The sequence below is a fragment of the Nipponia nippon genome, unplaced genomic scaffold (assembly GCF_047370975.1).
Source record: "Nipponia nippon isolate SJK-2023a ecotype South Korea unplaced genomic scaffold, ASM4737097v1 scaffold_2, whole genome shotgun sequence".
Classification (NCBI taxonomy): domain Eukaryota; kingdom Metazoa; phylum Chordata; class Aves; order Pelecaniformes; family Threskiornithidae; genus Nipponia; species Nipponia nippon.
The window spans coordinates 44,489,505-44,511,611 of record NW_028262336.1 but is presented as its reverse complement, the minus strand read 5'-3'; the positions used below and the strand labels follow the sequence as shown (position 1 = coordinate 44,511,611).

At 41.6% G+C, this 22,107-nt stretch overlaps 1 protein-coding gene across 15 annotated transcripts in view; it reads right to left on the bottom strand.

Moving 5' to 3' along the window:
* KLHL15 (kelch like family member 15) overlaps window positions 1–21,975 on the bottom strand; it is a 36,373-nt gene extending 14,398 nt beyond the window's left edge. Inside the window, exons 1-5 of one of the 15 annotated variants that reach the window (XM_087758962.1) lie at window positions 21,910–21,975; window positions 20,993–21,324; window positions 19,533–19,629; window positions 17,600–17,713; window positions 8,235–8,946 (exon numbers count right to left, since the gene is read on the bottom strand). In XM_087758962.1, coding sequence (XP_087615088.1) covers window positions 8,235–8,939 — 705 coding nt within the window. In that variant the 5' untranslated portion in view covers window positions 8,940–8,946; window positions 17,600–17,713; window positions 19,533–19,629; window positions 20,993–21,324; window positions 21,910–21,975. Of the gene's footprint in view, window positions 1–8,234; window positions 8,947–17,137; window positions 17,547–17,599; window positions 17,714–17,934; window positions 18,190–18,216; window positions 18,377–19,248; window positions 19,272–19,532; window positions 19,630–20,992; window positions 21,879–21,909 lie in introns of those variants that run through there. The other 14 variants (XM_087758960.1, XM_087758970.1, XM_087758971.1 and 11 more) reach the window with 14 other exon arrangements.
* Between the last annotated feature and the right edge of the window lie 132 nt (window positions 21,976–22,107).

Sequence of the window (22,107 nt, the reverse complement as noted above, 5' to 3'; positions counted from 1 at the left end):
CAAGAGGAAAACATCTCAATCCTTTGCTTGCACATTTATTTGGTAAATTGCAGAGGTAGGTTTAAACTTCCACTTCCCAGAGAGTTACAACCTTTGAATTACCACATAGTACAATAGGTGCTATCTCAATTTGAAAAGAGCTGTCCCTGCTCAGTTTTATTGGAGTTGGGGGGAGGGAGGGGAAGACTGTAAGAATTTACCTTTCCAGGACTCTTCCTACTATCCAAGCCATTTTAAGTTCCTGAGACTGGTCTTGAGACAATTCCAAAACACATCCCTGTCTCAAATATTTTAATAAATCTAGCTCTAGGCAGCCCTCGGGTCACCATGTGATTCTCTTCAAAGACACTTCACTTTTCCTGTACAGTCTGGTCTAACACAGCATTCTCAACTACACTTCTAAAACAAATAAAAACCTGCTAGATATTGCCAAATCCACAAATCCTCTATCAGATTTGATCCTAGGTCCCAGTTTCTTTCACATAAAACTGGATTGCTTTCAAACACCCTGAATGCCTTTAGTTCCCACCAGCTCCAAAAAAACGAGAGGCCACTCTGAAATTTAAAGAGACCACAAGGTAACACCAGAAGCTACTATTTTTCAGTATCTGTTCCCCCATCTCCTCCTATTCCCTGTCCCAAGAGACAAAAGCCTGTGTCACCACTTACCTAAGGGGTGGTGGTTTGAGTTTTCATGTATATGAAAAGCAATTTAGAAACTAATGTTCTTTATACTTTGTGAATAAAGTAGTTGCTTGTTCCATAAACAAGTACTATTAAAATTCTGTTAGCTTTCTGTTAACCATTTCTCTTTCTTGTATAGTAATTAAGACATTCTGCTGTCAGATAAACATTTTTTAAAAATCTTTTGAACTGTTATTATTGGACACGATTTGCACAGATTTTGAGATTGTTTTATACACCAGATTTTCAAAAAACCCTGAATACTAACATACCATTGTAAAGTACTGTATAGCTCAAGAGTTACAGTGATTTGATGTTTTTACACTTTTTCTTTCCCCCACTTTATTTTGACAAGTTCAGCTTATCTTTGCTTGGAAAAAAAAGAATGGTCACATGCAGACTGCATATCTTATTCTCAGGGCAATATCCAACTTCTTTCTACTGTTTTTACCGGGGTGACTATGGAGCAAAAAGGTTTACTGAGGTATAGTGCTTACAAAACACCTACAGTAAGCCCAACTCTTCTGGGGAATAACAGACCTATTTTCTTATTGCAAATGAAGAATATATCATACAAACACAGGAGATCTGCTCATATGGCATTTGTTAGAATAAACCATATGCCTTGCCTGACTGAAAAGATTGAACATAAACTCCAGAAAATATGCTGGGGGAGGGGTGGTGAGGAGAACCACAGCACAGAATAATGGTAAAATATAGAAAGCCTTAAAGGTTACAAAAAATGAAACAGGAAGTTAAAATAACAAAGAATTGGGGGTGAGTTACTTTATCCTTAAAAGTTACTTTCAAATTCTAAACCAGCACAACTATTTCATGCATTCCCAAACTGGAGCTATCATTTTTGGAATTTGTTCCACCTATATGCATGTCGAGTTTTCTTGGATGATTATGGAAGACAACAGGATCAACATGCAACAACGTGAAGCATGCCAGCAAAGCCTGGCAGAGATGGAAAACGTTTTTCTTTCCCCCTCAACATTTACAACTCTGTCTTTAGATCTAGAAATTGAAATGTCAGCCAGAAACTGGAATTAAAATAAGCCTCATATACGCTCACCACTCTACTCCTTCACATAACCTAAATCTCACCCCATGAGAGCATGCAAAAGGAAACAAGGAGTATCTCTAATTCTAGAGACAGAATCTCAAGACCAGGGAATCAATCTATTAGCAGTTTAGTACTACTTATCTTGACAAAGGTACTAACATCAAAGCAAAGCCTCAACTGAAAGACATCAAGAGGCAAATGCAACTACCAGTTATAAACAACTCTTTCAGACTGACATTCGTGGGGAAGCTATCTACAAAACAATCTTGAAGAGATGAACATGAAAATATACATAAGCACTAGCAATTCTTACAATATTCAGGAAAAAAAAAAAAAAAAACACCACAAAACAGTGATAGACTATCTAAATTCTGGTAAGAAAAGGTAGTTGGAGACTTCCTAGACTTTGCTGTTGAGGAAAAATATCAGTGTTTCTAGCCTTCCACCTTTCACTAGCACAAGCTCTGCCATACAGGAGCGGTACCTCTCCTGAGGCTCAAATGATGGTCTAAGATGAACGTTAGGATATGCCTATATGAAAGTACAGACTGCTCGCGCTTGCTTGATGCAAATGAAGACAAAGCAAATGTAGGTCAGTTTGCTCACTTTCACATTCACACACTGCCTGCGTGAAATCTTGCAGAATTATTTGAAAGTCCTATTCAGCACATAGTAAGGAAAACACTCCAAACACCTACACTTCTGAATAACTTTACAATACTTTTAATTACTTGTGTGTATAATCAAAAAAGAGAAGCATTAAAATTTAGGTGTTTAGGTATTAAAACACAACTAAGTTGTGCCTACATTTTAGTTTTAGTAGATTAAAGAACATGGCCTTCAGCAAGCCTTTTGTGGGAGTTGCTGTCTGACACCCAAAATACGCTGAAATAAATCCCTCAGCGTTCAAAAGTAGGCTTCTGCCATTACCCCCAAGTAGCAACAAGTAGTTGATCAACAAATATCTAAGTGCTTACCAACAGACTGATTTTCCTGTTAAGTTTAAATGGAGAAGCTCTAGAAGAAACATGCCCCTAATTAGCAACATACTCAATTAGAGAGAACGCTCACAAGTTTCTGCAAAACATCCAAAACAGATGGAAATGTACACTAACCCTGATGAACCTTGAAGTAAAACAAATGTGCATTCTTAAGAGTACATCAACTCTGAATTGATAAAAAAAATATAAATGCATCATAGCATTGTCCAAGTTTAAAGAAAGACTGTTCTATTATCTTGCTGAAGGGTCTCAAAGTTTAGGGTGGACTTCCTTACCAACCCCAGTCTTATTGCAAAAAAGGAATTTATTCCAAGTGCTAAAGCTTTGCTCATGTGATTTTTTACATTCTTTCCAATTCTTTCTCTTCGGTTTTCTGGACAAAACCTTCTTACAGAGGTTCTGCTGGGGCATAGCACTAATGTAAGAGCTCCTCGAAGAACTCTAATGAGAATTATCTCATTGCATCATCTACCAGTTACAGTGGTTCACAGTTGGACTTTTAGCTACACAGACAAGGAACAGCATAAACAAAATCAAATGTGTCATTCCATAAAAAAAAGACGATGAGGGAAATAATTAACAACATCCACCTCGATACTCACCCCCTAGGTAGTCAATACCAAAAACATCAAGACTTCACCAAAACCACCACCATCCCTTCAGCCATAGTAAATTGGAGCTTGAATGCATTTTCTCTTCTTCATTTTGAATCAGTGAAACACTCAGTAAAACCTGCTGGCCTTCCAAATTAATGCAGCTATTAATCGTTCCCTATTTTTCTGCTGTATTGCAATGCATGCTTTTCTAGTTGCAGCAGCTATGCAAGTTTCAGAATTTTCCATCTATATTCTATGAAAAAGTAAAGCCAAAAATGGAAGCCATTAGTTTCTAATTTGAAAATTGATCCCTACAAAAGACCAGATGTATCCCATGTTATGTTCATCATCTTTCCCCCCCACCTTAAAACAATTAAGGAAATTAATAAGCTGCAGGAAAAGCAATGAAATGCAAGATAAATGTTCTGTAGCACAAGTCTGACTTTGGTATATAGCTTCCTCTCCCCCTCCTGCCACCCCCCCATTTACAGCTATTGCTCTATTTGAAGTTTTGTTACTTCAGCTTTTAGGAAAAAGCTTTCAAAACCATAAAGAAAGGCTACTTTTGAAGTACCCAAACTAAACATCTATTATTTGTACACCTGGTAACTGAATCTTAACATGTTATTATATGGAGTAGGTATTAGCTTGGTTCCTTCTGTAGAACTGGTAAAAAACCACAGAAAAATCTGGATGGCTCATGATGTGACTCTATCATCTCTAGCCACATAAGCAGAGAACTATTTCAAAGGTTATAAAATTATGCTTACTTAAGTTTTCTAAAACTGCCAATTCTGAATGTGTAAGTGATGCAACTCAAACTCAACTACTAGGAATACAGAAGGTATGCTACACCTTTTCAATGAATAATGATGGCATCTGTATCAGACTTCTAGAGAGCAAATACTTCCTTTTACTTGCAAAAAAAATTGCTATTTTACTAGAGATTAAGCTGAATCAAAACTACAATCCTTATTATTTTCACATCTACTTATCTCTGGCCATATTCTAAGCACAACTATATGCCTGTCAACAAACACAATCAAAATGTTAACACACTTCTTCCAAATCAAAATTCAGTCAAATAGGAAGTAGTCACATGTATGTCTGTAAAGTATCAGCAACCAAAATTACTTCGCGACCAAACATCAGTATACATAGCATTGGACAAGCTGCTCTACTTAACTTTCCCTTTTTCTAGCATGGGTCATTACTTAGTTACATCCCATGGCCAGTACAAAAACTGGTCAGTACCAGTATAGGGCTTTGAAGAGCTATTCTGCAAGTCCTACAAATCACTTACTGTTTTTCAGCCTTACCATAGAAAGACAAAACGACAGAGCCTCTGTGCAGCAAAGACCATGCCCTCAATTTGAGTATTTTGCTGTTTCTTTTTAGAAACTGGTAAGACAAATTATCACAATCAAGCAGGAATCTACCTCGAATCTAATCTCCCAAATCAGGGTGGAGCCAACAATCTATATGCCAGAATTGAGATGCTCAGCACATAATAAATACTGCTAGCACATCTATCCAAGTCAGCAATAACCTTTAGACATAAAAATATCAAGTGCAGCACCTATTTAACATAAGAGGGGTTCACCAACCTTATCCACTAGACACTTCTTACTCTAAGCTTCAGCATATGAAGTTGTAGATGTAGATACATATGAATTACTAGACATGGAAGTAAATGAGGAAAAAAAAAAAAAGATAAATTCAACACATTTATCAAAGGTAAAGTCACAGTGACATAAAATTACAATGACATCTTCTCAAAAGTTACTATTTTCTAGGCACAGGAAAGCACATACTCAAAGATAATGTGCTATTCATCGTACCTCTATAGGAGAGGCTGATGCACCTAGTGATTAGTAAGTTTCTGATTTAAGCTGGGAACTTATAAATCAGCATGGGCTAGTCATAACAAGCCCTACAGACTGGACATCAAAAAAACCCTTTTGATTTTAAGGGCAGAGGTTTTGAAACAACATTTCAATCTGAGTAGTACACAGAAACTAAATGGAGCTTAAACAGTCTATGAAGGGAAATCATGGCATGGTTCCTCCAGTAACACAGAGATGAACTCAATGATCTAGGAAAAATGCCCTCTAACTTTCATCTCCAACCTTCCTCAAGACTTACAGAGCCATGGATATCTTTCAAATAAAGAAAAGTGTAGCATGGATAGTGGAACTTGTGCTTCTCCCCATATACTTTGCCTTTATTTTCTAACTATTCCCCAAATCCTTACTTCATTTAACTTTCTATTTTCCCTCATACATCTACATCTATTTTAAGGGCTGAGGAACAAAAGGAGTATCTATTCATACTTCAGAAGCAGTTCTTCCAGGACAGTTTAGAGTAAGCAAACAGGCTGCACCTTCACTCCAAATGCACATCAGCCTCAAGGTATAAATCTAGAGTCGCTCGTAAATTCCTTTTAAAAAGGACAAGCAATCCCACTCAGATTGTAAATCTCTTCCAAAAAATGATGTAAGAAATAGAATGGCCTAAGAGGACAAAAGTATCCTTACTGTAACTTGCAAAGTTAAGTTATTTATACACTGTAATGACGGGCATCTTAGAAATGTGTATTAGAAAGATTACATAAGAGTAGGTATGACAAGCCAGCCAGTGTATAGCGAATACAGAGCTCGCTGAACCATACGAGTCAACCTCAGACTGTATTTGGTACATTCACGCAGGCATTTAGTATGTGCTGGCTTCAGGAAAAGGGTGAATTCTGTTTGCAGATCTCCAAAAAAAAAGCAATTTTATCAATATTTTCCCCCCTCTACACACAGAAGAGAGTTCTCCTCAGGTTACTTCCAGAACAGTTAACAGACATGCTCTTTTTATTTAAAAAAAAAAAAAAAAAAAAAGTGTGGCCTGCATTTTGATGTTAGCTCCAACTGCAGTTGTCCTTTGTCACTTGTCATGCTGGATTACTTGATGCTCTCTAGCCAGGGCAAAACACAAATACATTCCTAGCTGCGGCAACAAGTGACATCCTTCTTTAGCTGTGCTTCCCTCTGCTGAGTTGTCCCACTTCAGAATCTGCACTGGCTTCTCTCTGTTCCCACATACAATTAATGGAAAGGGTATTCACAGATACAGCTTTTACACGTGGGGATATAAACTGGGATGCTGAAAATTACTTCTCTCCTTAAGTTGTACCTATCTGGCCGTTTGGTAGCTGTCAAGATAAAAACACGAGAAGCACTGTATGCAGGATTTATACCACTGATACCAAAACCAGCTTCAGAAGTTATACCTAAATACAATGCTGAAGACCAGCATATACTTTTCACTGGCGCTTACAGAAATTTAACTGAAGACAGCTTGATGCTTGAACTTGTATCCCAAAAACTCGAAGAGCTGAAGCAGACTCTTTCGGATGAGTCTTACCCTATTAGATTTACCTTAAAAATACTCTGTGAATCCTATCAGTTTTCCTACTGAGCGGCTTAACTGATGTAATAATAAGGTAAAAGCATTATTAAAAACTCGACACTACATAGTATCTTGCAGAGTTCAGCTCTTACTAGTTGGAAATGTTGTAACCCAATATAAACATTACATTACTGTTCCAAAATATGTTTAGGTATTTGTTTTGTTTATGTCTACAGGCTAATATAGGATCATAAATATATTTTATGTATTATTACTTCCTCTACTCAATTCACACACACAAAACAAATCCAAAATATAAAAACTCACTAGTCTCTGAAGTAATTAATAGCTTTTATACTTTAAAATGCAAGTAAGTGTAAGCATTAATGCTTAAATGATCCAGTAGCCCTTCAAACCACCAAGAACAACACAACCTTATCTGTATATTCACTAGATACCAAAGTAAAAAAATATAGGAAATAAATTTGTAAGAAGTCCAACAAAAACACAAGGTCTTAAATCCTATTAATTCACTGAGAGGTGAAAAATACACAAGTTAAAAGTTTCATCTTATCACACAAAATTAACATTGTTAAAACAAAACAGCACAGTTTACGTAATTCCTAAGCTGAATACCCTTACTGTTACTAGCCTGTGAGAGAGCTGCTTACAAAGTTTTGTAATTCTCTACTGTTGACAAATACTCAGAGATTCTCAGGATCTAGAAAACAACATTTTTTGTCTATTCTTCAACAGAATAGTAGAAAAAAACAAGTTATCTTGTAACCTCTTAATACATACAATGATCAGTTGAATTTTAGATCACCTGTTACAAATATTCCTCTGATACTTAAAGTAAATTATTACATTTCACACCGTCAATAACTTCTGATTGTATTATATGCTTTCTGTAGAACCAAATGTGTGTGCAACTTTGCAGGATCAGGGCTTACTTCCAACTGCTGTGTAACAGCACAAGCACTGAGGATACAACAACAACAAAAACACCCTGCAGATTTAACAGCAGATGCTAGTTTTCATTTGTAAATAAAAAAAAAAATCTGCACCTAAAACACATAAAATCTACAGTCACTATGTTTTGATTATATTGACAACAATTATCATGACATATGCCCTACATACTGCACGCAGCTCTAAAATCTCTGGAAAACAAGCAGCAACTTGTGGAAAACAGTAAGAACAATTGAAATAAAACTTGATACAAGTGACCTTATTTTAAAATGTCCTTTCCATATGAAGTCACTTAAAAACATGTATTGTAAACCTACCTGTTCTCCAGCCACTGTACATACTATTGTCTAATAATCAGATAACAATACGTTTAGATTTTTGTCTTCTACAGGTTTATTAGAAAAATAAATGCTATCTTTTTGTTCCTCCTAATAGGTTTGGGAATCTTACCTATTTAATGGCATGCTGCCCTAGCTAAATGATGAATCCTGTCTATTGCTTTTCAAATGCACCAACCTTCTCAAAAACACTGGATGGTGTCATCAAACAAAACCTGATGTTCTGAATGATGGTGTCCGTATGCCGCCAGCGTCTTCTATCATGGCGCAGCCAGGCCTGAACAGCTTCATACAGCTCTATCTCTGGAAACCTGCTCAGATGATCATTATCCAAATAAGACATGAGCTTCTCAAAGCTCAGATATGAAAGGAAGTCAGGTCTGGACATGAGTGGCACAAAATTCTCTAGCAGAAAGGAGTCCAGTTTTTCCCTAACTCCTTCGATGTTTACACCAAAATCATCCAGAAGTCTCATAATTTCTGCACAGTTTTCTAAGCAGATTTTAGCTAAGAGAAAAGAGCAGCAAAATTTTACCACCTCTATAAGCTGGACATACATGGCAGCCTGAAGGATTTCATGAACAGTGTTCATACTCAGTTCAATAGTTCCATAGTACATGAATTGGAGGACATGACTGAAGCCTGTAGCTGTCAGACCTTTCAAATGGATTTTGTCCTGATCTCGTTCTCGCATATCAGCTGTGAACATAATCCTGAAGTAATCACTCTGGGTGGCAAGCAGTGCTTTATGTGCCTGAAATTGGTGGTCTTCAATGACAAGTGTGACATCAAGAAGCAATCCCTCCTCATACAGTGCTCTGAATCCAGCAGAGACACTGGTGTCATGGATGGAGGAGCTAAACCCTTCCACGTCCCCTGCCATGAATCACCTGGGGGGAAGAGAAAATAAATAAATAAAAATAAAAATAAATTGTTATTTCTAATAACATATCACAAGCCCTTCCTGACCAGATAAATCCTAACTGAGATTGCTTTCATTAAGACTTAGAAGTCTTCACCATCTTTTTTGCTTTCTCATCAGCTGAAAAATCAATTTAAGAAACAACTTAAAACACAAGCTTTAAATATTTCTCCCCCCCAAATAGTCGTATTTTAAAGAAAGGGTAATGAACAAGAATAACTATGCGACACTGCCAAAGTGATTCCTCACTCCAACCTACTCAGTGGTCAGATAATGAATATGCAACGCTAAAAAGGTTGTCATGGTTTTCTTCCTCTCCCCCCCTCAATCGTTCTAAAGAATTTATCTCAGAGGAGCAATAAAACATCCACTCTTGAATATCAAAGGTTTCAGAAAGGAAGCAGAACTTCCTTAACTTCAGAAACAAGCTCCAGTACATCTGTACAAGGTATAACCTAAAAAAATTTTAGTCTCTTTAAAAATACATGTCAATTTACTCAAAAGTTATTTCTAGGAAACTGAACATTTTCAGAGATGCTATTTAAGTTTGTGTGTTTCATTTCTCCTGTAACAACATAGTCCCTTCCCCCCGCCCTCCTTCTTACTATAGGGATTAATTAGGTGATGAGATTTATAAAGTGCAAAATACTAAGGCAATAGGAAGCACTGACAAGATCAGGTCACAATAAATAATATTCTGTACACTGGGTTTAGTGAAGCTTAATTGCTTATTAAGCATTTGAACGTTTGCAGATGCAGTGTTACTTACATGCAAGCTATCATCAAACTGTAAATAAGCCAAAAAGAAATTAAAGACTAGCAGGATCCTACCCTATTAAAGTTACAGAAGATAAATATTCAATAAAATTCTATATAAAAAACTATTTAAAATCCAGGAATTACTCAAAATCTTGCTCAGCTTCCTTGGGTTTAGGTAGGGTGAAGTTGCACAAGGCAGCTTGAACCAATCCAACAATTTATCACTAGTCAAAGGGCAACAGCGCACTCCATTCTGCCTCTCTGTCCTCATTCTGGGGTCTGAGCTCCTGCTGCCTACTTTGAGCCATTTCTGGGGCTCACTGGACTGCTCTAGAAAGCCAATTCAACTCATAAACCTGACAGAAAACTAAAAGGGGGGGAAGAAAAAAACCACCACCACTCCCCAGCACACACAAAGCCTCAAAACCAGAGAGCTTTCTGCTTATCAGTGAGCTGACTCCTGACTTGACACAGCAAGGGGTATGGCACAAGAACCGAGCTGATGCAGAGGGCAGGACATCACACACAAGCAGAACAGGGAAGAAGAGTAATATCTTCCCTTTTTGGCACTAGTCAGCTACTAGAACTGGTTCAACCATTTTTTTTGCACTTTATCCCACCTTAAATTACACTGCAACATTCGCTCAGTTATTTGTGCATTTAACTCTGAACTTCCTATAACAATTAAAGTTAATAATGTTTTGGTACTGGTAACCTACATAAAAAGCTAAATAACACCAACATCAATGCATTTTAAACCCTGCTAACTTTCAAAATTATAGAACTTTACAGCAGTATATGGACACAGAAGCGACTCTAGGTTGGCCCAGGTTTCACAACTTCAGAGAGCAGTTACCACGTTACTCCCACTTCCTCAAGCACCACATCCTTACTGCTGCCATTTTAACTGGAATGTGTTTTATTAGACTCCACCACAGATAATCATCTCCTCTCCTTAATTCATCAGCACACATCCCGGAAAACAAAACTGGAGATACTCTTTGTCTATGCAAAACTAAAATGGTGAGTGGGTGTTTGTAGCCCCACCTCATGGAACTAGCACCGCTCCCACGCTGTTGAAGCCTGACAGGTTCTGTGCACAACAGAGTTAATGCCGGGAGCGTTCATGAAAATTAAGGCCTTATGACAAAATTCAAATTCTTGAAAGTAAAAGCAGCAGCAAGAGAACAAATCTGACAACCCAATCACTTCCTCGCCAGTATCCATGATAGCACCCTCCCCTCAATGTCACTGAAGACAGAGAGAAAATGCGAACTGCCCTGGCGCTTCATATTGCGAGTCCCTTATTCCTGAACACAGCACATGCCTACCAGAAAGAAACACTACCACCAAATATTTTTCTTAGCTGTTGCTAATTCTTGCATAAAAGCAGACAAGGGAAGAATTACTTTACTAACTCTTAGCATCTCAAAAGAAGCAACAAACTGAAGAGGAAGGATAAAGCCTGACTTTTTAGGATTTTGCTTTCTAATTGGATTTCTTGTATCAAATAAAAGGTAAACACTAATATTAGGGTTCTTTCTTCCACTAGAGCACTTTTAACACCTTCCCTGCCCCAGTTCTCTGATGTTCAATAGTAGTTGAGCTCATACTTCAGTCTTTCTTGTTGAAGAGATATAAGATCACTTGCCTTTAAATGGGCCGCTCGTTTTCATAAAATATACAGCAACTTGAAACAATCATGTCTCAATTTTGTTTGAAATTGGCCAAGAGGTTCAAAGGTTACTAGGAATCTCAGACAGTACAACTGTGTAAGTTACATTTCTTAGGAGACAACTAAGACTTATGGCTCAGCTTCAATTCCAAGGTCAATGGAGAAGACGGGACAGGACAGTTGGAATTTACAGATGTGAGACATGAACAGAATAACACAACAATACATAAAAAAAAAAAAAGTCAGAAATGAAGCAACATTCCCCAGGTGACTGAAGCAACATATATTAATCTGAAAGTAATGGGATCTCTCATCACACAGGCTCATGCACGCAGCAATCTCACGGAAGGGATTTCTTCAAAACAGTACATACATTACTGCGTACATGCACAACATAGAAGAACCATACCAGTAAGCTCCAAACACATACTAGGTCTTTCCCCTTAACTTGAGAAAGATAATTACATTATAGGCACTCTGCAAATAGAAGACGTTAACTTTTACATAGGATGGCTTTAAAAGGCCTCTTTCGAAGAAGCAAAAAGGAAAAGTTGGCAAGTGAAGATAAGCAGAGACAAATGGTAGAGGGTAAATGCACCACATCGAGGAGCACCTCCAGTGTTCCTGTAAGGATCAAAACAAATAAATAATCCACAAAGCCCAAAAACCATCATCAGAGAGTCCTGGGCAACCAGCTCTAGGCGGTCCTGCTGAGCAAGGGGGGTGGACCAGGTGACCTCGAGCGGTCCCTTCCAACCTCAACTAGTCTATGAATCTGTGATCAAGCTGCTTTTACATAGACACAACACTGATTTTTTTTTTTTTTTTGCGAGCATCCTTTTAATTCCAATTAAGTAGCGATAAGATACACACATACAAAAAAAATCAGATATAAGCTACTACCCTTCAAATTTTAAATCTATCAAAAAAATGTGTTAGGAATCACCAAAATACATGAAAAAAAAAAAAAACCAAACAACCTGCACTTAGGGAACACCTTTTAGGATTCTAATTTTCACATCTCCCTAAAACTGGCTATTCTGTAAAAATATATTAAAACCAGAAGTCAGCTGCAAAACTCTACAATGCTAACAAACTGGTCAACACTCTGGAATTATTATTTCAGAATGTTTTAAAAATGGGGAGGTTTAAGTCACTTAATCCTTCTTTTGACATCTCTGCTTATATTATTTTTAGTAAATCTACAGTTTTCAATCTCAAAATATTTTTCCTCCCAAGCATCAGACAGCATTTAATGGATCATTTAAGTAGAGACAAAACCAGTAAGACTTCTCCATAACACCATCTAAAGAAGCTTCAGAATTCTACGAGTGAAAAGCAAAAGACTACTTGTCTTCCCGCATTAAATAAAAGGAGTAAATACCCTTTTTTGGCATAAAGCCATACACAATATCAGCAGATACATTTTTCTTGACAACAGAAAAATGTATTGGCCAATGCAAATACACAAGGCAGTTAAAATAGCACAGAGACTGGGAAACTAGATAGTTAAATGCATATTATGATCAACTGGTAAAAATCTTCATTTCTATAGCTAATATCCTCAGTCAAAAGCAAATAGCAATGTGGTAGTTCAAATATTAAAAAAGCAATACAAAATACTCTCAAATGAAGTCATTTTTCTAAAGCGTAGCTATGCCATTCCTCCCACACAGACTTGCAATCTTAGATGTAATTCTATGCACTATTCAAATGCTGCAGCTTATTTCCCAGAGGACAGTAACATAACCATTTTTTTTTCATATTTTCAATAAAAATGCAAAATTCAGAGTTAGATTTTCTTCACCCATGCAAATGACAATAGCACACTTAATCCTAAGGAAGACACGTAGCCTACAGTGGTCTGTAAGAAAACTGGAACAAAAAATTCCAATGTATAAACAATAAAGCGGGGGGGGGGGGATCTAAGTTGACGTTCTGCATTGTTCTGCGCATACTAGAGCTGACCAGTATAATGCGGCACAGGAAGTAAGATTCTCTGCTGAAAAGCCAAAAGAGAAATATGCTTAACCTTATTAGCTTTTCCTAACATTTCTTCCCCTTTTAGTGCATAATGCGCTACAGAGTCTACTCTGCTGTGACTGTAAAAGCACTTACTTGGAACACTGATTTCTCATCTTTATTCCGCAGCTGTAATAAAAGTCTGAAAACCCTGTTCCAGACTGCTTTTTCTTGCTAAACAAGGAGAACCTTCTTTCCTCAGGGTGTCTGAGACTCTTAGTCACAAGCAGAAGAAATGGAGTCTAAATGCACAGGCTACAGAGAAGGAAGTTACGGAATACCTGCTTTTGGCTCATGCCCTGCTTGATTTAAAAATCTATCCAAAAGCAGTACTTCCCGGAAAAGTGCCCTTTAAGTAAGTGTGTTTATGTAACATATAAGCTTATATGCACTTTCTAGGAATAGAAATGTATTGTTCTAGGAAAGTATCAACAATACCAACTCTAGCACACCAGCTGAAAGGCAGATTTCTGCTTTCCTTTACTGCTGTTCCTTAATAACTCATTTGAGATGCTGAGATAGAACTAGCAAGTTCCTTTGTTTACAGATTCTGAAGTTCTTGTTCACTCTACCTACCTCATAGAAATTCTGAGAAAGCACCTATGCGAACACAGCTGAACAACAAATTTTCACATAATAAAACACTGTATCTACAAGTTACACCAAAAGGTATTTCACCAGACATACAGAACCATACTTTGGTTACACAAAGTACTAAAATAGAGCTTAAAAGCCAATAATCTATTTCATCTATCCCATTCCTTTCATCCATCAAACGCATGCATTTAAATGCAAATTTTAAAGCCATTACATACGCTTTATTTAGTGAGGTGCGTAGCAAAGACTGCTTTGAGCGGAATTCTCCGACCCTAATTTTGTTAAAACACTTTCCTGCACAAATAGGACATTTCTCCATAGTCAAATGTTATACACATGTATGAAAATACAATACACACAGGCATTTGCACATACAAGCAAAATATTCACAACTGCACATACTCATCACTAAAAACTGGGCCTTTGAATGCAGTGTACTGCAATGAGTGAGAATGCAATAAGTGTATAAATATGTTTACACAGTATAAATAATTTGTCCCCCAAATTAAACCTTGGTTTACATGGTTTGACACTAAAACCATTAAACCTTGTCCAAACCACCATTTTTCATCATAATTCCCCACTAACAGCAACAGAAGGAATGACGTGGAAGTGAGATAGATCAATAACCAGTGGATATAGAAACTTTCCACTGCTACAATTGCAAATGTAGGAAACAAAGAAACATATCAAGTTTGGGTTTTATCTACAATCCTTTATAATTAATATGCTAAGTTTGGGAAACAATTTATCTTAAACACATCAGTAGGTTCACTAACTAAAGACTTCACCCAATCCGTGGTGAGAATTCCAAAAATACCGGATTACTTTAGAAGCGAGGAGTTAGGAGTTTACCAATTGCTGCCAGTAAGAGGAACCAGACTGCCCCAACTCTAGAAATTAAAACCTGGGTACTCCTGAAAACTGTCCACATTGCATCAAGAATTTCTTTGGGGCACACATCTGACCGTGACAGCTCCTTTTACAATCTTTACCCAGGTTGCTATCTCTGAGCGATCTGCATCAGTTCATAACAACAGTGGCAATATTTATAACACATCAGTTGTCTCTGAGGTCATTATGGTTATGCTAGAAGCGTTATCAGAACTATTTATAATTAAACATACTAAAACTCAGTATGGATTGTGTCTCAGCTCAGTATGGTTATATGTCACTCTATGCTAGAACCCTGCTGAGTAGTCTTCAGCTATGTTCATAGAGAACAGTACTAGGAGAAAGTGTTTTGTTCCATTTTCTTTTTGAGAAACCTCTAACTCAAGCAGATGTGTTGATGCTCTCATACATACATATTCCTAATGGACAGGTTTCTCAGCTCATATTACTCTCTGTCCCTAAAACCTTATACTCTAACTCAATTTAGTCTTTCTGCACTGAAGGATCCAAAATGTTACAAGCACACATACACACAAAAGATCAGAAGCATTTTGTTTTAAAATGCTGTTGAAGAGTATAGTTTTCATGTATGTTGAATTTAGATGAATACTAATCGATATGTCAGACACTTCCCATTTTACGACACTAGCCGCCAGAGAATAAAATGTGCTCCCCAGCTCAGCCCTTAAATCAAGCTTTAGGATGACTATCGAAAGGATTCTGATGAAAGTACATGCTTGACAAGCATCTTTAGACTGCCAGACATATACATCAGCTGTAGTTACTTCACCAGTTAACTTCACCCAACTGAATCTAAACTCAGCTTCTGTCCCATGAATTAACATCTATGATACATACATTAGTTTCTCATCGTATTAGTCCATTATGTGGATGATGTAGCTGCACTTCACAGACGTTAAGACAGTTTAAACCATATGGCTAAAAGATCATTGCATCACTACACCTGTACAGAAAAACATGCTCCTGAACGTAGAGCAAGCTCAGCTGAATGCTCTTCCAATTATATTTACTGATACCAGAACAGGTGCCCAGTATAAAATATTTGTAATATATCCATAAGAATGAGAACTGCCTTTAACTAGAAAAACTTGTATCACTAATACTCAAAAGTTAAATGATGGTTGTGTTGAAAACTACACATTTGCCACTGCTCTCAAAGTGGACAGGACTGCTCCACTCCAAGTGCCAACATTCTTTATACGTATATATACTTGTGGCTTCTATAATGATTAATTTTTCCAAATGTAAGAAAAAATTACTAATAGAGTGATTTTCTCATTGTGAAGATATTTATCAAGAAAATCAGTGTACTTTATACAGAAAAGTAGTAAGTTAAGTATTTCTTAGTAGAAAAAAAAAATCTAATCCTACTTTTTTATATCGAAGTGTTTGGACTCTTGTCACATGATTTTTTAGCATAATAAAAAGGTAACGAGATACAAGTAGTATTTAAACTATATTAGTAAAAATAATTTTAACCTAAATTAAGATAGTTGAACTACTCCTTACAATTGTATTTTTGTTATTGTCTGTATATTTATTGCTAACTTAGTTAACACTTTAACATCTTCTGACAAAATCAGATTAATGAGATTGTGCCTTTTGTTCAAGACACACAGCTTTTGACCTCATTGCCAAATGTCAGCCTCATTTGTCAGAAAGACAGAAATCACAAACATATTAAATTTCTACAAATTTCCCCCAAACTGGCAACTAGATAAATGAAAAAGATCCAGTGCCTCCAGTGTGAGCTCAACAGTTATCTGTTCTGCTTCGCTTGCTGAAAGGCAATCAACACACATGTAGATCCAAACCAGCCATAGGGTATAATTAAGGAAAGTGAAAGGAGATGACTGACAGTGGGAGAGTTTATAGGACATGTGGTAGAAATTAAACACGTTGGCTAAGTGTTGGAAGGAAAAAGACAGAAAGGATGCTGGCGCATGGTGGTATGCTGAGGGGATCTGAGTGTGAACTGGGGCAACGGTGGTGAAAGAGCTGGGTTATTATCTTAGGGATGAGTATACACAACAAAGAAGTCAACAGGAAGCCAGACTTCAGTAGTTCTGCCTTTTTATCCAGTAACAGCTTTATGGTTCCCCTATTCTTCTAAAGGAGAAAAAAAAAAACAAAACAAAACAACCAAAAAACCCAAGAACTTTAAATTTTTAAGCGACATTTAAGTATTTACCAAATAGGTCAAAGCTCCAGCACCACTCCTGAGCAGCAGCAGTCTACTCGTTTGGCTCACAGATACTTTTTTTCTCCCCCGACGTCGCTGATCGCGACAGAGCCGTTTTCGGGGTAGGAACTCAGATGACCTACTTCAGCTTGCCTGCCTGACGCGTTTAGCGCCACTCAGCCGAGAGCGAAAGCTCGCGGGCCGAGCTCGGGGCAGGCGGGCTGGGAGTTAGGGACGTGCGGCCGCAGCAGCCCCTCAGAGGCCGCCCCGCCATCCTCCGCCCGGCCATGCCCGCCGCCCCGCTACAGCCTGCCTCCCGCCGCCGCCCCCCCCATCCCCGCCGCCCGCGGGCACCGGGCCCGCCGCCCCCGCCTGCCTCGGCCGGCGGAGCCAGGAGGGGGCCCGGGCCGCCCTCGGTGGGGCGGGCAGCGGCGGGAGGGCCCAGGAGACCCCGGCGGCGGCTTCACCTACCTCTCGGCAGCGGCGGCGCTGAAGACGCGGCTCCTCCCGCTGGACCGGCGGAGAGGGGGGCCTCCGTGTAACATAAAGCCGGGGGCGGCGGCGGCGGAGGGAGGCGCCGGGGGGCTGAAGAGAGGGGCAATGGCTGAGGCAAAGCCGGGAGGAGGAGGAGGAGGCGGAGGAGGAGGAGGAAGGGGGGATCCTAGGCTCCCTCCTCCCCGCGGTCCGTGCTCAGGGGGAGGTGGGGAGCCGCCCCCCGCCGCGCCGCCCGGGCACCGGCGCTGCCTGGCCTCGCCCCCGGGGTCCCTGCCGCTCCCGCCCGCCCCCCGCCGCTCACACTTGTTTACCTTCTGCGCTGCCTAGCGCGGCCGCAGGCGCCATCTTCCCCCGCGACAGGCACCCCGCGCCGCCCGTCACTTCCGCCGTCACCTGCGGGCCCGCCGGGGGGGCGCCCGGGGCGGCAAACCGCCCCCGCCTCGGCCCGGCCCCGCGCGCCAGCCCCCGCCCCGCGCCGCCGGCACCTCCCTGCCCCTGCAGCGCGGGCCGGACGCCGGGCCGGCTCGCGCCCCGCCAGCCCACCGCGGCAGCGCGGGGAGACCGGGCGCGCCCCTGGGAGAGCAGCCCCTCACCGGCGCCTGGGCCGGGCCTCGGGAAAGCGGCACCGACCAGCATCGGGGACGCCCGTCCGCTGTCGGCGGCTGGAGGGTGCGTCCTTCTCCTCCACCCCTCGGCCGGTCCCGCCGCAAGCCACCGGCCCGTTCCTCACCGCCCCTGCGCCTCTCGCTTCTCTCGGGCAGCCGCCCCGCGGGGGTGACGGGCTGACACACACCCCCCCCCCCCCCCCCGCCGTCAGGCCCCCGCTCGGCTCCTGCCCCGACACCCGGGCAGCTGCGGCGGGCGGGCCCCCGCTCCCCTCTGGCCACAGGCGGCCCCGCCAGCCGGCGTGGGAACCCGGTCACCGGGCCCGCTCGGCGCCGCTGCAGGCGGCCCACGGGGAAGGGCGGCCCAGCCCGGGGTGCGCCCGGCCTCGCCTTAGCACAAACATCACCTCCCGGCTTCCTCTGTTTCCCCTCTCCTGGCAAACTGCGGCTTTTAGAGGTGAACTAAACTACGTGGACCTTTGGTTCGCCGCTGCCACCCCCAAACCATCCGCTACCTGCCACGTACCTCCCCGTCACCGTCACCTTCTATGTCACTCGCTGCTTTAAATAGCAGGCCAGGGGCTGCCATCCTCTCCCTGTTTATTGCCATTGCCATCCCCTTCGCTGCCTATTTTCAGCCTCTCATTGCCACCCCCACCCCATTCTTGATTTATAAAACAGGAGCGTACCTCCTCTATAGCTGCCACCCCCAAGCTGAATGTCTTTCCCACCTTTCACAGCTTCACACAATGAAGCAGCTATTGCACGCTCTGCTTCACAAAAGACTTCCCACCGCTATTCCCACTCTGCCCGCCTACTGCTCCCTCACGGCCTACTCGTTCCACGCTACAATCAACCTGCTCCCATTCAACTCCTTCATCCCAAGGGCCTGACCTCTCTCTGCTCAGAAAACTTCATACTGTCCCACCTCATCCGCTTACTCACGCAGCAAATTTGCCCCGTCTCCCCAGTCACTGTTCTCAAACCTGTTACTTGGGCACCTACAGTGAAACAACCAACCTTTCCGTACTGACTCTGCCACGACAGCTGCTACCGTTCCTGCCGCCTAAGTCTCAAAGGCAAGACATTCTCTCCCTTATTCACAGGGTGCATCTTCTGCTGCACCAAGCACGTACCCACTCGCATCTCCTGCTTCAGCAAAGAAAAACTGGAGTAGAAAGGAAGTTTCTCGTACACGGAAATAATACAAGCAGAACTTCATGCATCCTTCTGCCCTCTTTGGGCTTTTGACCTTCATAGGTCAGTGAGGGTGGAAAAAGCTAGCAGGACTGTTTTGGTTTTACCTGACTGTCATTTTGCTGTTTGCAGTTTATGGAAAGCTGAGGCATGAGATGATCTTCAGGTCTCTCCTACACACTGCCACAGAAGATGACCTCAAACCTAGCCAAAAAAAAAAAAAAAAGCCCAACAGCTTTGACATACTTATTCTCAACATGTAAAAGCACAAAAAAAACCCATCTTCTTCTCCTTCACATTGGACAATTTGCCTCTACTGAAAAATAAAAATAATGCCTCAATTCTAATTTCCTAAATAAAAACGTGAGTGCTAAGTTTGGGCCCTCGACAATGACCAGTGCTATCAACATTACCGTAGTTAGTATTAATTTACACAGAGATTTGGGCTGACCCCTCTGATTCAGGCACCTGTACAAAGCCAGTTACTAAGTAGTTCCCACTGGCTTAAATGAGACTATTGCAATGAATAAAATGCTGGACATATGTTTCTGAGTTATATTAATATGCTGGTTACCATTTCATTTGAACAATTTCAAACATTTAATTTATACGTATATGCATAATATATTTGACAACCTCTAGAAATGTTTTTACCTACTTTGACAATTGCAGTCTTTAGACTTTTCTGGTTTTTCTTCATACCACAAATATTCCCAAATACAGTCAAAGTAACAAGACTATCTCAGAATATGTAAAATGTATAATCTCATTGTTAAAATAGGAGCAACAGTTTAGTTTTTTTTTTTTTAGATTCCTGACAGAGTTCTTGGCAAGGATTAAATCCTTTCTAAAGGCTGCTGCAAATGTGACAAAAACTGTTTCCATAATTTTACATTGCACTGCATTATTGCATAATTTAAACAGCTAAGTAACTACAGAGTCTAGTATTTTCGGTTCATTTTCATAAAAGAGTGACTATACGTGCCTGGACGTCGAGGCAACTACAACCAAGTATTGCATCATGTTCCCACTATACTTTGTGTATCTCGGTCATATGCATCTATTGTTTTTCCCAGAACTGACATATTTTATACAAAATTGAAAACATCATGTGGCCTGATGAAAGATTAGATAGGAAAATTTATTTTCCAGACCAATGTGCAAAAGTATCAGGTTGCAAGACAAAATACATTTTGTCATTGGTAACGCCATTATACACACTGGAAGGTTTCTCACCACATTTTCATACTCATTTCTTCAAAACAAGAATGCTGGCAACGTATCTGCTCTAGGTATATACAGCAGTACACACTCCTAGCTCTTCTAGCAGGAAAGCATGGAAATAGTAGCATTTGTGAAAGTGGGAGGTTACAAGCATTGCTAAAGCAGGCACACCAGTTTTATACAGACTTCCATCATCACATTTCAATCACATGCTTGTCTGCTCCAAACCTGGTTTTTTTGACCCAAGCAGCTAGCCAGGCAAAATCTCAGAACCATCACATTTTCCAGCAGGCAAAGCCACTGTTGAGGAACGTGCATGTATTTGACATAATTGGTTACTTACATTGAAACCTGTTTCTCTGATCATGGAAGAAATCCTAGTAGTAGTGACAACCTCTATGCCTTCAGGAGGTTTCCGTGAAGGAGAAGTGAATTCACTTTCCCACAGGGGAGGGTTGTGAATTTGGCCTTTAGTCTCCGTTGCACCTCTAAGCTGGCTCTCATCACTGGATCAGGGATTTTATCAGATTTTTAAGGCATTTCTGTCATACCCAACTCTGAAAAGAGCATGCATTTGGCAGGGTTTCTAGCTGTTTGGTGCAAAAGATTCGAGCTGTTCATATCTTGGGGCAGGGTCTTACATCCGTATGATCTCCCTAACTGTAAGCACTCAGCCTACAAAAGACAGTAACGAGAGAAAGGTTGAAATTCAAAATCTTATCAGGCTGATGGCCAGCAGAGGTTACTAACATACGCAGAGTGACACTTTACTCTTCAAGCAGATGAGCTGGTCGGACCTCAAACTAGGTACGCTCATTTCCAGCAGACACAAGCACATCTGGCTTCACTTTTACCCCCCGCTCCCTTTCTGCGTCGCAGCCGCTCGCTGCCCCAACTCAACCCACGGTGCCGTGCTGTCGGAGGTGAGCCGTGAACGCAGGACCAATCTCCGTGTCGTGGTGTACCCTTCAACCAAGCGCGGTCGCCACGCTGACCACCCCGCCGAAGCGATGGCAGTGTTTCACCTAAGTAGCCCGCGCCGCACGGGCACAAAGCGACGGCGGGCCCGGCCGGCCCCGCGGACAGAAGCCGAGCCCCTCTCCGCAGGGGTGCTCGGAAGCGCGGGTTCCCCACGCGTTTGTTCCAGCCGCAGCAGCAGCCGCAAGCCGCGGGTGACCCGCCCGCCCGCCCGCCGTCCCTGGCGCCGCGCTGGAACCCGCCCCCGCCCCCCCCGCGGCGCCCCCAGCCCACGACCGTTACCGCCGGCGGGCGCAGGCCGCGGGCGCGAAGCGCCCTCCCGCCGCCGCGAGGCGCCCTCCCGCCGCCGCCCCGCCCCGCCCCGCGCACGCGCACCCGCCGCTCCCCTGGCGGCGCCGGCGCACGCGGCGCGGCCCCTGCGGCAGGCCGGGTTGCATCACCCGGCGCGAGGGCGGCGGGGGTCCTTCTCGGGGCTGCCCC